At 38.5% G+C, this 17621-nt stretch overlaps 1 protein-coding gene across 2 annotated transcripts in view; it reads right to left on the bottom strand.

Moving 5' to 3' along the window:
• The window catches only part of FPGS (folylpolyglutamate synthase), a 40639-nt gene extending 23306 nt beyond the window's left edge, over window positions 1-17333 (bottom strand). The window contains exon 1 of one of the 2 annotated variants that reach the window (XM_007475051.3): window positions 17238-17333. In XM_007475051.3, the coding sequence (XP_007475113.2) occupies window positions 17238-17258 (21 nt within the window). In that variant the 5' untranslated portion in view covers window positions 17259-17333. Of the gene's footprint in view, window positions 1-16568; window positions 16723-17237 lie in introns of those variants that run through there. The other variant, XM_056812455.1, reaches the window with a different exon arrangement.
• Between the last annotated feature and the right edge of the window lie 288 nt (window positions 17334-17621).

Below are 17621 nucleotides of genomic sequence, written 5' to 3'. Positions count from 1 at the left end.
GGGATTTTAAAACTCCCCCTGGCACAGGCCAGGCAGGAGAAATCCTATATCCTCTTCCCTCCTTCTCCTTAAATTCCCTCCCTCTATATTAATTAAATTACCATAAATTTCCAGACTGACTTGGGTATTTTATTTGGGATTTTCCCTGGTGACCAATTAACTCTAGATTTTAAGTCACAACTCTAAAATTATCTTTACAGATATTTGGCATTCAAATCCCTTCCTAACCTGTCTCTCTCTTTCTTTTCCAGTCTTCTTGTACCTTACTCCCTACCAAGTTAGTTTCTAGTGGCAATAGGCTACGGGCTATTCTACAAGACACTCTTATCTCTCTCTACTATGGCACTGTTGCTGGCTGTTCCCCAGGCCCGAAATGCCTCTTCTCTGCCTTTGGACTTCCTGTTGTATGGGGTGGAAATTGAGGGGTCCTTGGAAATCTCAAAGTTCACCCTCTTTGACCACTTATTAAAAATATATATGACTGGGGAAATCAATCCTTTCCAATACAAGGCTTTATTGAGAGAGAGAGAGAGAGAGAGAGAGAGAGAGAGAGAGAGAGATGGGTGGGGAAGTGCATTGTCTCAGGTGCAAGACCCAAGACAGAGGCTCCAAGGAATTACAGAGAAAATGTGGGCACTGCCTCAAGTAGTGACAATGCCAAGGAATGCCCAAAAAGTCACAGAAAAATCCCCTTTTTAGAGGAGCCTGATGAAATCTTATCTCCTAGAAGGGATTATAACATTTTAAAATAGTTGAAGACAGTGTTGAATAGTCTTACATTGGTTTTGTAATGAACACATTCAAACTAATTAACATCTTCAAGAAATTGGAGAATAGCTTCACAATGGATACATCAGCAAACCAATATTTTAAAGAACTGACCTGGAAGTTGGAGACAGATACAAAGGGATGTGGATTACCTAGGAGGGGCTGATGGGACGATCTTTCAAGCCATTGGGCTGGACCTCCAGCTAGAAGCTTCAATAATCCAAATACAAAGATACAGCAGGAGAGTCCTCTTAAGACAAAAGGTTCCAGATCACCAGAAATCTCATTATCATGTTGATTAGATCTGACTGATGAAGGGTGAAGGGCTTAACTCCTCCCAAAGCCTTCATAAATGGTCTAGTACCTCTGCTAGGCTTGGCCTTCATAGCCATAGCTCCCTCTGGTGGCCAGTCCTCGCCCCTTTTCAGCTTGCTTTTGTGTAGTTTTACCAGATTAGACAGTAAATGAATAAGGCAGGGCAGTCTCAGAAAGCTGGAACCTCTCAGAGTATCCTCTCTAATCAACCTTAAAATACACTTCAAAAATGAACACTGGAGTGATAGAAGGAGTAAAGTAAACAAATTGGAAGACAGGCAAAGAGGGTCTGTTTCACTGGAGTGAGAGGGGAGCACAGCCCACAGCAAAGCCCCACCAAAGAGTACAGGCAAAAGCCAACAGCAAGCCCTTCCCCACCCCCAGCCCCCTACCACTGCAGGTTCTGAACTTGGGCCCCAGGACCTTCCCTAAGCCAATAGCAGAGCATCTCCACCTACCCCTTGAAGTTTCAAAGTCTAACCAAGCCCTACTGCAAGGCTTCCTGCAGTGTGCCAGGTTGGTGTGAGCCCAAGTGGAGACCCAGAGTCCCTGCCCAAGCCTGCAGTGAGACCCCCAAGCCCCACCTCAAGGGCAGTCCACAGAGTACTTGGTTGGTATAAGTCTAGAGTGTGTGAAAGAGAATTCTTTGTTCTCTTTGTCCATTCTGAGTTTACACTTGTGAAAAGGAAATCCTTTATTCTCTTTGCCTAGATGGAGTTAACACTTTGGTTAACATTAACTTAAGTACCTCTACTTAGTACCTCACTAGAAAGAAGACAGATTAACTCTCCTTTGTCTACCTTTTAAATTGAATCAACAAAAGATTGGACACCCTACTTAGTGCTAGGTGAGAAGCCAGCAAGTTTTAAGAGAGGGCCTCCTCTACCCTAAGAACAGAGCCCACCTTTAATATAAGAGTAAAAGTCAAGAAAAAGGTGGGGGAAATGAAAAAAAAAACATTAAAAAAAACTCTAACCATAGAAAATTATCATGGAGACAAACATACACAAACTTAAAGGGGACAGTGAGATCAAAGTGGTTATATGCAAACGTCAAAGAAAAATGTGAAGAAGTCTCAGACCCTGGGAGAGCTCAAAACAGGTTTCAAAAATCAAATTAGAGATGCAGAGGGAAAATGGGGAAGAGAAATGAAAGCAATGCAAAGCGGAATTGGCCAAATGGAAAAAGATTTACAAAAATCCAACAATGAAAAGTTTTTAAAAGGTAAAATTGGTCAAATGTAAAGGGAGGTTCAAAAGCTCACAGAAGAAAATTATTTCTTAGAATTAGAATTGGGCAAGTAGAAATTAATTGTTTCATGAGATATCAAGAAACAATAAAACAAAATCAAAAGAATGAAAAAAGAGAAGAAAATGTGAGATCTCATCAAAGAAACAACTGACATAGAAAATAGATCAAGGAGAGACAATTTAAAATAATCAAAGAATTATTAGACTACCATAGAAAGCTGTGATAAAAAATTGAAAGAATCCATTGATTAACTCTTGAAATAAATCCCCAAATAACAACTCCCAGGAATATTATGGTCAGTTCCAGAACTCCCAGGTCAAGGAGAAAATACTGCAAGCAACCAGGAAGAAATAATTCACATATCAAGGAGTCAACGTCAGGATTATGTAGGATTTAGCAGCTTTTACATTAAAGGATCTGAAAGCTTTTGAAATAATGATTTTGGGGGAGACAAAGGAACTAGGTTTACAGCCAAGTCCTGCCCAAATTAATTTACTTATTTAGTGACATATCCATTGAAATACCAAAAAAACTTTTTTACTGAATTAGAAAAAATATAACAAAGTTCATTTGGATATCCAGGGAAATCATGAAAAAAAAATGCAAAGGAAGGAGGACTTGCAGTCCCAGATATCAAACGATACTATAAAGCAGTGGTCATCAAAACAATTTGGTACTGGCTAAGAGACAGAAAGGAGGATCAGTGGAATAGACTAGGGGTAAATGACCTCAGCAAGACAGTCTATGATAAGCCCAATGATACCAGTTTTTGGGACCAAACCCCACTATTTGGTAAAAACTACTGGGAAAATTGGAAGACAGTATGGGAGAGATTAGGTTTAGATCAACCTCTCACACCCTACACCAAGATAAACTCAGAATGGATGAATGACCTGAATATAAAGAAGGAAACTATAAGCAAATTAGGCGAATATAGAATAGTATACTTGTCAGATCTTTGGGAAAGGAAAGATTTTAAAACCAAGCAAGAGCTAGAAAAAAATCACAAAATGTAAAATCAATAATTTTGATTACATCAAAATTACATCAAATTACATCAAAAAGGTTTTGTACAAACAAAGCTAATGCGTCCAAAATTGAAAGGGAAGCAACAAATTGGGAAACAATCTTCTTTACAAAAACCTCTGACAAAGGTCTAATTACTCAAATTTATAAAGAGCTAAATCAATTGTACAAAAAAATCAAGCCATTCTTCAATTTAAAAATGGCCAAGGGACATGAATAGGCAATTTTCAGTTAAAGAAATCAAAACTATTATAAGCACATGAAAAAGTGTTCTAAATTTCTTATAGTCAGAGAGATGCAATTCAAAACAACTCTGAGGTATCACCTCACACCTAGCAGATTGGCTAACATAACAGCAAAGGAAAGTAATGAATGCTGGAGGGGATGTGGCAAAGTGGGGACATTAATGCATTGCTGGTGGAGTTGTGAATTGATCCAACCATTCTGGAGATCAATTTGAAACTATGCTCAAAGGGCGATAAAAGACTGTCTGCCCTTTGATCCAGCCATAGCACTACTGGGTGTCTACCCCAAAGAGATAATAAGGAAAAAGACATGTACAAAAATATTCATAGCTGCGCTCTTTGTGGTGGCAAAAAATTGGAAAATGAGGGGATGCCCTTCACTTGGGGAATGGCTGAACAAATTGTGGTATATGTTGGTGATGGAATACTATTGTGCTCAAAGGAATAATAAAGTGGAGGAATTCCATGGGAACTGGAACAACCTCTAGGAATTGATGCAGAGTGAGAGGAATAGAACCAGGAAAACATTGTACACAGAGACTGAAACACTGTGATAAAATCGAATGTAAAGGATTTCTCCATTAGTGGCAATGCAGTGATCCCGAATAACTTGGAGAGATCTAAAGATAAGGGGCTAGAGCAAAAGTTATTATACTTTGGATAAAATTTTAAAAAAGCAGGAGTAGCAAGTATGATCTCAGACACAGCCAAAGCAAAATTAGATCTACTTAGAAAAGATAAGGAAGGGAATTATATCTACCATAAACAATGAAATAATATCAATACTAAACATATATGTACCAAATGGTATAGCCTCCAAATTTTTAAAGGAGAAATTAAATAAATTACAGGAAGATATGGACAATAAAACTATACTAGTGGGGGACCTCAATTTCTTCCTCTCAGAACTAGATAAATCTAAACAAAAAATAAAGAAAAAAGAAATTAGAGGCAAATGAAATCTTAGAAAAGTTAGATTTAATAGATCCCTGAAGGAAACTGAATGGAAAAAGAAAGGAATATACTTTTTAGCAACATATGGTACCTACACAAAAATTGACTGTGTATTAGGGCATAAAAACTTCATAGCCAAATGTAGAAAAGAAAAATTAATAAATGCATTCTTTTCAGATCATAATGCAATAAAAATTATCATAAATAATGGTCCATAGGAAGACAAAAATTAATTGGAAACTAAATAACCTTATTCTAAAAAAGCAATAGATCAAAGAGCAAATTATAGAAACCCTTAATATCTCATTAAAGAGAATGACACTGAGGAGATAGCATATCAAAATTTATGGGATCCCGTCAAAGTAGTACTTAGGAGAAAATTTATATCTCTAAACATTTACTTCAATAAAATAGAGAAAAAGTAGATTAATGAATTGGACATGAAACTAAAAAACAAACAAAACTAGAAAAAGAACAAATTAAAAATCTACAGTTAAAGAACGAATTGGAAATTCTAAAATTCAAAGAAGAAATGAACAAAATTGAAGTAAGAAAACTATTAGAATAATAAATAAAGCATTGGTTAATTGGTTTTAAAAAAGGAAAGAAGAAAATCAAATTACCAGTATCAAAAATGTAACAGGAAAATACATCACTAATGAAGAGGAAATTAAAGCAATAATTAGGAGCTATTTTGCCCAATTATATGCTAATAAATCTGACAATCCAAGTAAAATGGGCAAATATTTACAAAAAGATAAATTGCCCAGATTAACAAAAGAGAAAATAAAATACTTGAACAATCCCATCTCAGAAAAAGAAATTGAACAACCATTAATGAACTCCCTAAGAAAAAAGTCCCCAGGGCTGGATGGATTCACAACTGAAGTTTATCAAACATTTAAAGAATAATTAATCCAAATAATACTTAAACTATTTGGAAAAATAGGCAGAGAAGAAATCCTACCAAATTCTTTTTATGATACAAATATCATAGTTACCTAAGCTAGGAGGAGCAAAAAGAGAGAAATAAAATATAGATCAATCTCAGTAAAGAACATAGATCCAAAAATTTTAAATAAAATGCTAGCAAGGAGACCATAGCAATATATCACAAGGATGATTCACTATGACCAGGTGGGATTTATATCAGGAATACAGGGCTGGTTTAATATTTGGATAACTGTTAGAATACTTGACCATGTGAATAACAAAACTAATAGCAATCACATGATTATCTCAACAGATATAAAAAAAGCCATTGACATAATACAACACCCATTCCTATTAAAAAGTAGAAAGGATAGCAATAAATGGTCCTTTCATTAAAATGATAAGTAGTATCTATCTAAAACCATTAGCTAGTATCATTTGCAGTGGCGATAAGCTAGAAGCTTTCCCGATAAGATTAGGGGTGAAACAAGGATGCCCATTATCATCATTATTTAATAATGTATTAGAAATTTTAGCTTGAGTAATAAGAGAAGAAAAATAAATGGAAAGAATGAAAGTAGGCAATGAGGAAACTAAACTATTGCTCTTTGCAGAGATGATACTTGCCCAGGGTCACCCAGCTAAGAGTATCTGAGGCCAGATTTGAACCTCCTCCTGTCTCTAGGCCTGGCTCTCAATCCACTGAGCTTCCCCTCTAAATCACTCTTGATAAGAGAAATGTAAATTAAAACAACTCTGAGGTACCACCTTACATCTATTAGATTGGCTGATGTGACAGTAAAGGAAAGTGATAAATGTTGGAAGGGAAGTGGCAAAATTGGGATACCAAAGCACTGCTGGTTGTGACTGATCCAACCATTCTGGAGAGTAACTTGGAATTGTGTCCAAAGGTCTATAAAACAATGTATACCTTTTGGTCCAGTAATGCCACTACTAGATCTGTAGTACAAAGAGATAGAAAAAAAGTGTGTGGGGGGGGGGAGGAAGGACCTGTTTGTACAAAAATATTTATAGCTGCACTTTTTGCAGTGGCAAAGAATTGGAAACTAAAGGAATGCCCATCAATTGAAGAATAACTGAACAAATTGTGATATATGATGGTGATGGAATACTATTGTGCTAAGGTAGGTTTGGGGGAAAGGGGAAGAAAGGGAAAGCAGAGGAGAGAGTGAGAGACACAAAGAGAAAGAGAAAAACATGGAGAAAGGAAGGGGAGGAAGAAAGATAGAGGAGGAGGGAGAGAGACAGAGAGAAACAGAAAGAGAGAGACAGATCATTTTTGAGCCTCCAATTTGCCTCATAGAGAATAACTTTAAAAGAGAAATGGGAGATTGGGAGCATGAGGCAAGTTTTACAAAAGGCTTGTTTTGGAGTGCCATATTTCTCTTTCCCATGGTTTCTATGATCACTTCAGAGAGGATTACTTTTCTTTCTGGCCATTGGCTCCTGCTTTGGATTTACATTTTTTTTGCCTCTCCCACCTTAAAAAGTTATCAAACTGAGGAAGAGTTTCTGTCCAATTTAACAAAATGAATAGAAAATCAAAGTGAAAGTCAATGACATCTATAAAGAGAGACACTAAAGTATTTTTGGAAATTGAACCCTCCTTTTGAATGGACAGTGCTAGCCTCTGTTACTGGCTTTCTGGTGATTTCTCCCTTTTCCAAGCAATCAACCAATAAACATTTTTTTTTCTGATTGTCCCCCATGATTAGAATACAGTCCTTTCTTCCCACTTCCTCTTTGCTTCCTTTACTCCCATTCACCTTCTGCAGAAGGTTCTTTCCTAGTTCTCCTACTGCTATCTTCTCTTTAAGATTACCTGCCATCCCTTTGAGATACTGCATGTATCTTGTATGTATAATTTTTTGTCTAGAGCCCCATGGCAAGTACCCTCTAAGACCCCAGATTGCAGAGAAAACATGGATCTGCCTTGATTAGGAGGTTTCTCATCAGGAATGCCCTATTGTGGTTAAATTGTGTCTCATTAAAAAACCAAAACAAAAGTTTTCATGATCGATTAATAAATAGCTATTAATTGCAGGTACTGGATTGTTTATAAAAAGGGCCCTGGATTAAAAGTCAGGAGAGTTGGGTTCTAATCTTAGCTCTACCACCAACTCTCTATCTGCTTCCCTACTCCAGGCTTTCTTTCTTTCTTTTTTCATGGTAGTTGTTTTTTTTTAACTATCTAAATTACTTTATTTTTTTCCTTTTAAACATTATTTTATTTGGCCATTTTCAAACATTATTCATTGGAAATAGAGATCATTTTCTTTTCCTCCCCCCCACCCCACCATCCCTCCCATAGCCAATGCGTGATTCCTCTGGGTATCACATGTGTCCTTGATCCGAATCCATTTCCATGTTGTTGGTATTTGCATTAGGATGTTCATTTAGAGTCTCTCCTCAATCATATCCTCTCAACCCCTGTAGTCAAGCAGTTGCCTCTCCTTGGTGTTTTTCCTCCCACCATTTGTCCTCTGTTTATGGGGAGTGTTTTTTCTCCTATTGTTCAGGGACATTGCAATGACACTAATGGAGAAGTCCATTATGTTCGATTGAACCACAGTGTATCAGTCTCTGTGTACAATGCTTTCCTGGTTCTGCTCCTCTCGCTCTGCATCACTCCCTGGAGGTTGTTCCAGTCCCCATGGAATTCCTCCACTTTATTATTCCTTTTAACACAATACTATTCCATCACCAACAGATACCACAATTTGTTCAGCCATTCCCCAATTGAAGGGCATCCCTTCATTTTCCAATTTTTTGCCACCACAAAGAGCGCAGCTATGAATATTTTTGTACATGTCTTTTTCCTTATTATCTCTGGGGTAGAAACCCAGTAGTGCTGTGGCTGGATCAAAGGGCAGACATACTTTTATTGCCCTTTGGGCATAGTTCCAAATTGCCCTCCAGAATGGTTGGATCAATTCACAACTCCACCAGCAATGCATTAATGTCCCCACTTTGCCACATCCCCTCCAGCATTCATTACTTTCCTTTGCTATCATGTTAGCCAATCTGCTAGGTGTGAGGTGATACCTCAGAGTTGTTTTGATTTGCATCTCTCTGACTATAAGAAATTTAGAACACTTTTTCATGTGCTTATTAATAGTTTTGATTTCTTTAACTGAAAATTGCCTATTCATGTCCCTTGGCCATTTTCTTTTTTTTTCTCTTTTTTAAAAATATATTTTATTTGATCATTTCCAATCATTATTCATTTAAAGACATAGATCATTTTCTTTTCCTCCCCCCCCACCCCCCATAGCCGATGCGTAAATCCACTGGGCATTACATATTTTCTTGATTTGAACCCATTGCTTTGTTGATAATATTTGCATTAGAGTGTTCATTTAGAGTCTCTCCTCTGTCATGTCCCCTCAACTGCTGTATTCAGGCAGTTGCTTTTCCTCGGTGTTTCCACTCCCATAGTTTATCCTTTGCTTATGAATAGTGTTTTTTTCTCCTAGATCCCTGCAAATTGTTCAGGGATATTACATCGCCACTAATGGAGAAGTCCATTACGTTCGATTATACCACAGTGTATTAGTCTCTGTGTACAATGTTCTCCTGGTTCTGCTCCTCTCGCTCTGCATCACTTCCTGGAGGTTGTTCCAGTCTCCATGGAATTCCTCCACTTTATTATTCCTTTTAACACAATAGTATTCCATCACCAACATATACCACAATTTGCTCAGTCATTCCCCAATTAATGGGCATCCCCTCGTTTTCCAGTTTTTTGCCACCACAAAGAGAGCTGCTATGAATATTCTCGTACAAGTCTTTTTGCCCATTATCTCTTTGGGGTACAGACCCAGCAGTGTTATGGCTGGATCAAAGGGTAGATATTCTTTTGTCGCCCTTTGGGCATAGTTCCAAATTGCCCTCCAGAATGGTTGGATCAGTTCACAACTCCACCAGCAATGAATGAATGTCCCTACTTTGCCACATCCCCTCTAGCATTCATTACTTTCCTTTGCTGTTATGTTAGCCAATCTGCTAGGTGTGAGGTGATACCTCAGAGTTGTTTTGATTTGCATCTCTCTGATTATAAGAGATTTAGAACACTTTTTCATGTGCTTATTAATAGTTTTGATTTCTTTATCTGAGAACTGCCTATCCATGTCCCTTGCCCATTTTTCAATTGGAGAATGGCTTGATTTTTTTTGTACAATTGATTTAGCTCTTTATAAATTTGAGTAATTAGACCTTTGTCAGAGGCTTTTGTAATGAAGATTGTTTCCCAATTTGTTGCTTCCCTTCTGATTTTAGTTACCTTGGTTTTGTTTGTACAAAACCTTTTTAATTTTATATAGTCAAAATTATTTATTTTACATTTTGTGACTCTTTCTAAGTCTTGTTTGGTTTTAAAATCTTTCCCTTCCTAAAGGTCTGACATGTATACTATTCTGTGTTCACCTAATTTACTTATAGTTTCCTTCTTTATGTTCAAGTCATTCACCCATTCTGAGTTTATCTTGGTGTAGGGTGTGAGGTGTTTATCCAAACCTAATCTCTCACACACTATCTTCCAATTTTCCCAGAAGTTTTTATCAGATAGTGGATTTTTGTCCCAAAATCTGGGGTCTTGGGGTTTGTCATAGACTGTTTTTCTGAGGTCCCTTACCCCTAGTCTATTCCACTGATCCTCCTTTCTGTCTCTTAGCCAGTACCAAATTGTTTTGATGACCACTGCTTTATAGTATAGTTTGAGATCTGGGACTGCAAGTCCTCCTTCCTTTTTATTTTTTTTCATGATTTCCCTGGATATCCTTGATCCTTTGTTCTTCCAAATGAACTGTTATGTTTTTTTCTAATTCAGTAAAGGAGTTTTTTGGAAGTTCAGTGGGTATGGCACTAAATAGATAGATAAGTTTGGGTAGGATGGTCATTTTTATTATATTGGCTCATCCTACCCATGAGCAGTTAATGTTTTTCCAATTGCTCAAGTCTAGGTTTAGTTGTGTAGAGAGTGTTTTGTAGTTGTGTTCATATAGTTCGTGTGTTTGTCTCGGGAGATAGATTCCTAAGTATTTTATTTTGTCTAGGGTGATTTTGAATGGAATTTCTCTTTCTAATTCTTGCTGCTGAGATGTGTTGGAGATATATAGAAATGCTGATGACTTATGTGGGTTTATTTTGTATCCTGCTACTTTGCTAAAGTTGTTGATTATTTCCACTAGCTTTTTTGTTGATTCTCTAGGATTCTTTAAGTAGACCATCATATCATCCACAAAGAGTGACAGCTTGGTCTCCTCATTGCCAATTTTAATACCTTCAATTTCTTTTTCTTCTCTAATTGCTACCGCAATGTTAAATAATAGAGGTGATAATGGGCATCCTTGTTTCACTCCTGATCTTATTGGGAATGCATCTAGTTTATCCCCATTGTAGATGATGTTGGCTGATGTTTCTAGATATATACTCTTTATTATTTTTAGGAAAGACCTTTCTATTCCTATGCTTTCTAGTGTTTTTAATAGGAATGGGTGTTGTATTTTATCAAAGGCTTTTTCTGCGTCTATTGAGATAATCATGTGATTTTTGTTGGTTTGCTTGTTAGTATGGTCAATTATGTGGATGGTTTTCCTAATATTGAACCATCCCTGCATTCCTCGTATAAATCTTACTTGATCATAGTGAATGACCCTCCTGATCACTTGCTGGAGTCTTTTTGCTAGTATCCTGTTTAAGATTTTTGCATCTATGTTCATTAGGGAGATTGGTCTGTGGTTTTCTTTCTCCATTTTTTACTTGCCTGGTTTTGGAATCAGTGCCATATTTGTGTCATAAAAGGAATTTGGTAGCATTCCCTCTTTGCTTATTATGTTAAATAGTTTGTATAGTATTGGGATTAGCTATTCTTTGAATATTTGATAGAATTCACTTGTGAATTCATCAGGCCCTGGGGATTTTTTCTTAGGGAGTTTTTGATGGCCTGTTGGATTTCTTTTTCTGATATGGGATTATTTAAGGATTCTATTTCTTCTTCTGTTAGTCTAGGCAATTTATATTTTTGTAAATATTCATCCACATCACCTAGATTGGCATATTTATTGCCATATAATTGGGCAAAGAAGTTTTTAATGATTGCCTTAATTTCCTCTTCATTGGAGGTAAGGTCCCCCTTTTCATCTATGATACTGTTAATTTGCTTTTCTTCTTTCCTTTTTTAAATTAGATTGCCCAGTACTTTGTCTATTTTGTTTGCTTTTTCAAAGTACCAGCTTCTAGTCTTATTTATTAGTTCAACAGTTCTATCACTTTCGATTTTATTAATTTCTCCCTTAATTTTTATGATCTCTAATTTGGTTTTCTTCTGGGGGGGGGGTTAATTTGTTCGCTTTCAAGATTTTTGATTTGCATGTCCAATTCATTGATCTCTTCCCTTCTTAATTTGTTAATATATGCACTCAGGGATATGGATTTTCCTCTGAGTACTGCTTTGGCTGCATCCCACAAGGTTTGAAAGGATGTCTCACCATTGTCATTTTCTTCAATGAAATTATTAATTGTTCCTATGATTTGTTCTCTAACTAACCAATTTTGGAGTATCATATTATTTAATTTCCAATTGATTTTTAATTTTGTCTCTCCATGTACCCTTACTGATCATTATTTTTATTGCCTTATGATCTGAAAAGGTTGCATTTATTATTTCTGCTTTTCTGCATTTGTATGCCATGTTTTTATGACCTAGTGTAAGGTCAATCTTTGTGAATGTGCCACATGCTACTGAAAAGAAGGTGTATTCCTTTTTGTCCCTATTTATTTTTCTCCATTTATCTATTAAATCTATTTTTCTAAGATTTCATTCACATCTTTTACCTCTTTCTTATTTATTTTTTGATTTGATTTATCTAAATTTGATAGTGGTTGGTTCAGATCTTCCACTAGTACAGTTTTACTATCTATTTCCTCCTTCAATTCTCCTAGTTTCTCCATTAGAAATTTGGGTGCTATACCATTTGGCACATATATGTTGATTAGTGATATTTCTTTGTTGTATATACTCCCTTTTATCAGGATGCATTTGCCTTCCATATCCCTTTTAATCAGGTCTATTTTTGCTTTGGCTTTGTCAGATATCATGATTGCAACTCCTGCCTTCTTTCTGTCAGTTTAGGCCCAATATGTCTTACTCCAACTTTTAATTCTGAACTTGTGAGTATCTACCCACCTCATGTGTGTTTCTTGAAGACAACATATGGTAGGGTTTTGAATTCTAATCCATTCTGCTATTCGTCTATGTTTTATGGGTGAGTTCATTCCATTCACGTTCAAAGTTATGATTGTCCCTTGTGAATTCCCCAGCATTTTGATATCCTCCCCTTATTCTGACCTTTCTTCTTTTGCTATAACCTTTTAAACCAGTGGTTTACTTTAAATCAGTCCCCCTAGTCCCCTCCCTTGCTATGCTTCCCTTTCTGGCCCCTCCCATTTTGTTCCCTTCTTGTTTTTTGGGGGGAGGTCTGTTAATTCCCCCCCTCTCCTTCCCTCCCTTTTTGTACTCCCTTCTCCCTACCTCCCCTCTTAGTTTTCCCTTCTCCCTTACCCTGTTGGATAAGATAGAATTCAAAATCCCAATGGATTTAAATGCTCTTCCCTCTCTGAGTTGATTTCACTGAGAGTAAGGTTTAAGTAATACCAATTAGCACTCTCTTCCTCTCATTCTTATAAGAAAATTCTTCCCCTCCCCTTCCTGTGTGTATCTTTGTGTGACAAAGATTATTCTACTTAATTTATTTCTATTTATTCAAGTATATCTTGCTATCACCATCGATTCCTCCCTCCCTTTTTCTTTCTTTTTTTTCTCTCCAAATCATCTTAATGCCCCAATCTTTCCCTATGAGTGGTTCTTCTGATTACTCTATTAATGCATACAATTTTTGAGTTATACATAACATTTCCCCCATATATTAATATATATAATTTGATCTAATTGTAGCCCTTATAGAAGAGAGTTTGAATAAAAGAAAAAAACCATTTTTCTCCTTTTCCCTTTCTTTCATATTTACCTTTTCATATTTCTCTTGCTCTTTGTGTTTGGATGCCAAACTTTCCACTGAGTTCTGGTCTTTTCTTTACAAATACTTGGAAGTCTTCTATTTTGTTGAATGCCCATACTTTCCCCTGGAAGTATATAGTCAGTTTTGATGGATAGGTGATTCTTGGTTGAAGACCCAGTTCTCTTGCCTTTCTGAATATCATGTTCCAGGTCTTGCGGTCTTTTAACGTGAAAGCTGCCGAGTCTTGTGCTATCCTCATTGGTGCTCCTTTGTATCTAAATTGTTTCTTTTTGGCTCCTTGTAAAACTTTCTCCTTAGCTTGGAAGCTCTTGAATTTGGCAATTACATTCCTGGGAGTTGTCTTTTGGGGATTTAGTATAGAGAGTGTTCTATGAACCCAATTTCTATTTTGCTCCCTTCTTCAAGGGCTTCAGGGCAGTTTTCTTCGATTATTTCTTGTAGTATGGCATCAAGATTTTTGTTTATCTCTGGTTTTTCAGGTAGACCAATGATTCTCAAATTGTCTCTCCTTCCTCTGTTTTCCTGGTCTGTCACCTTATCAGTGAGATATCTTACGTTTTCTTCTAATTTGTTAATTTTTTTACTTTGCTTTATTAATTCTTGCTGTTTTTCAAGATCATTGTCTTCTAGTTGCTTAATTCTGGTCTTTAAAGAATGGATTTCCTTTTCACTTTGGTCTACCCTGCTTTTTGTGGCTTCCAGCTGTTTTTCCAGACTTGTTCTCTCTCTGAATTTTTCCCATTTTTCTTGCCAGGAGGTCTCCATCTTTTGGATAAGCTCCAATTTGAATTCTTTCAGAGCTTGTGGACAATTTCCATTTTGGGGGGAATGTTTTGATTTTGTTTGAATTTCATCTTCTTTTTCCTCTGTAGCCTGGGTTTTCCCTCCATAAAAGTTTTCAAGAGAGTCACTTTCTTCCTGTTCTTCTTGGAGGGTTGGTCTTGGACACAATGAGCCATCCCTTTGGTGGATTTCCCTTTTCTTTTTAGTCAGAAATCTGAGTGAGATGGGCAGGTTTTCTGTGGAGTTACGTGGCAGGGCTTTTGCCTCAGGAAGGTTCTGGCATCTCCTCAGCCTCCGCAGTTTGCTAGAGAGCCTGCAGACTGTGCTCTCCAGTGTGCAGAGGTCTCCTGTGTACCTGCTTTCAGGGGTAGATCCCTAGAAGTCCTAGTCAGTTCCCAAGGACCCTGGTGTGTCCCCCACTCACTCCGGGGGCATCCCTAGCTCACTCGCTGTCTCTGGTGGACATACTGGTCCCTACTCTGGTCCCGTAGGTGAGGTGGGGGAGGGTACTTCAGGTCACGTTTGGGTGTGAGCTTTTTCTCCTTCTCATAGTGTGGAAATGCTCAAACCCAACATACCTTCAGTGCTGTGCCCTACTGTAGAGTCCCTCCATTCTTCCAAAGATGATTTTTATGTTCTTTTGAGGTAGTCTATTTTGTTGGGTGTTGGGGAGAGGAAGCAATTCACGTCTAATTTACCGCCAGGTTTACCCGGAAGTTCATGGTAGTTTTTAAAAATTGTATTAGCAGTTTTCTCAAGTTTATTTTCTCTCATTGGCTTGGCCCAGGCTTTATTTCCATAGAAGTACATAAACTCTTGGCTGTTGGAAAGGAACTTAGAGATCATCTAGGTCAGTCACCATTATAAAGATGAGAAAGATGATAAAACTGAGGGGGGCAGCTGGGTGGCTCAGTGGATTGAGAGCCAGGCCCAGAGACAGGAGGTCCTAGGTTCAAATCTGGCCTCAGACACTTCCTAGCTGTGTGACCCTAGACAAGTCACTTGACCCCACTGCCTAGTTCTTGTCATTCTTCTACCTTGGAGCCAGTACAGTACTGATTCCAAGATGGAAAGTAAGGGTTTGAAAAAAAAAAAGATGGTAAAACTGAGACCCAGAGAAGCTGACAAAGATCTCTCCTCCTGATGTAGATTCTAAAGGATCACCCTGGTGCAAATATCAATAATATGGAAATAGGTCTTGATCAATAACATGTAAAACCCAGTGGAATTGTGTGTCCATCAGATATGGGAGGGGAGTGAAGGGAGGGAAGAAAAAGAACATGAATCATGTAATCATGGAAAAATATTCTAAATTAATTAATTAATTTTTTTTTTTAAAAGACCTCCCCTGGGGGGTAGCTGGGTTGCTCAGTGGATTGAGAGCCAGGGCCAGAGACAGGAGGTTCAAATCTGGCCTCAGACACTTCCTAGCTGTGTGACCCTGGGCAAGTCACTTGACCCTCATTACCTAGCCCTTACCACTCTTCTGCCTTGGAATCAACACACAGTATTGATTCCAAGACAGAAGGTAAGAGTTTAAAAAAAAAAAAAGACCTCCCCTCCTAGTCTGGATGAAATGCAGATGACCATCTAGTGAGAAGGCCTTGAAGACAAGAGACTTAAATAACAGGCCTTTCCCAACAAGGGTAGATTCACATGATTCTAGGGCTGCCGTGCACAGTGGAAGTCCATCATGCAGAGATTTGGGAAGAAGAATCTTATTCCTTCTGTCCAGGCTGAAGTTAGGGTCACTTCTCCTCGGCTGCTGAGTGGATCCTCTTTACTCGCCTTGGGGGTTTCCCCCTCACGCCCATAACTAGTAATGTGCTGGGATAGAGCTGGACACTGTAGCTTTTGCATTCTAAGGCCAAATGTGTTTTCTGGATGATTTTCCATTTTTCAATCCCCCGCTCCTCTCCTTTATTGCTGGTAGTGTGTCTGGGTGGGCAATTGAGGTCCCTTTTATTACAAACATAAGCAGGTAGGAGCAACGGCAATTCTGGCCAAGCCACTGCAGACTTCCTACCAAGGCCTCTTCAGGGAAGGGTTCCAGGTGAGCCATTTTTCCCCGGAGCCTTCCCCTTCGCCAGTGGCTCTGGGCTAGCCACTTTCCCTGGCTGTGATCCCCAGCACCAGCCCGGGACATCCCCTTCCAAACACAGGCTGCTTGGAGAGGCCACTTGTCCTGGCACTCTTTGTGATCTCACCCCAAATGCTCAGAGCTCAGTTTACATACCTCAAAGGCAGCATGTTCATCCCAACTCAGATAGGTCGATATGCTGGGACAAATCATAGACGCTTTGCACCAGAGCTTGAGCCCTTTAAGGTCCAGGCTGGAAGCCGGACTGAGCCTCCGGAGCGCTCTCATTTTATTTCTGCCCAGCTGCTCCCCCACCCGGAGATCTTCTCCTCCCACCAGCTCCTCCCCTGGCCAGGATGACCCCTTTCCCAAGTTTTACAGCCAAAGTCGCTAAGACTAAGGAAAGAAGGCTGGGAGCAGAATGGGGATTTTTCTAGGCAGGAGGCTGGGCTAGGGATGACTCCAACTCAGACTCTGGGAGCTATTTCAGAGCATGTTGCCTGCCTGATAGTTTAAGCAACCACGTGGCATTCTCTCAATAGCAGGAACTTTTTTCTTTTCTATTCTATTCTTTTTTTTTTTAAACCCTTAGAATCAATACTGAGTCTTGGTTCTAAGGCAGAAAGCAGTCAGGGCTAGGCCATGGGGGTTAAGTGACTTGCCCAGGGTCACACAGTTAGGAAGGGTCTTTTGACCGGGTCCCATCTCTGGGCCTGACTGTCAATCCACTGAGCCACCCAGCTGCCCCTAAGCAGCAACTTTTCAACACCTGCTTCTCCCACCACACAGCCCAGACTCAGTCTCCCCACTTCAGGGTAGTCTTACTTGGTGTGTTGCTCCTCTCATCCTTCTGTCTTCGGAGGCTGAAGCGGTGTGGTGTGGTTCTCTGTTGTCTCTTTATTGATTCTGGAATCGCCAGGGGTTAAAGGACAAAGAGGAAGGAACTATAAAGATAAGTATCTACTGAGGGTGTAGAAGTTGGGCAAGTGTCCAAAGCGTGGGGGTTGGGCACTGTTAGCTCCCGAGTCAATTTCTGGTCATGAAGGTGACTTGTACAAGGACAGAGAAAACATTCCGTAAACTACAGTTTAAAATCAATTTCCACTCTTAAAATAATCCTCATGTGAGAGACAGGTTAGTAATCTCAGTTTGGAAGCAGCTTTAAGTGATTACATCTAAATTACTCCCAAATAAAAGTTCATCTTTTTG

Source organism: Monodelphis domestica, chromosome 1 (genome assembly GCF_027887165.1).
Source record: "Monodelphis domestica isolate mMonDom1 chromosome 1, mMonDom1.pri, whole genome shotgun sequence".
NCBI classification, from domain to species: Eukaryota; Metazoa; Chordata; class Mammalia; order Didelphimorphia; family Didelphidae; genus Monodelphis; species Monodelphis domestica.
Note: the sequence above shows the minus strand (reverse complement) of the source record. Positions and strands in the feature narration are given on the sequence as shown.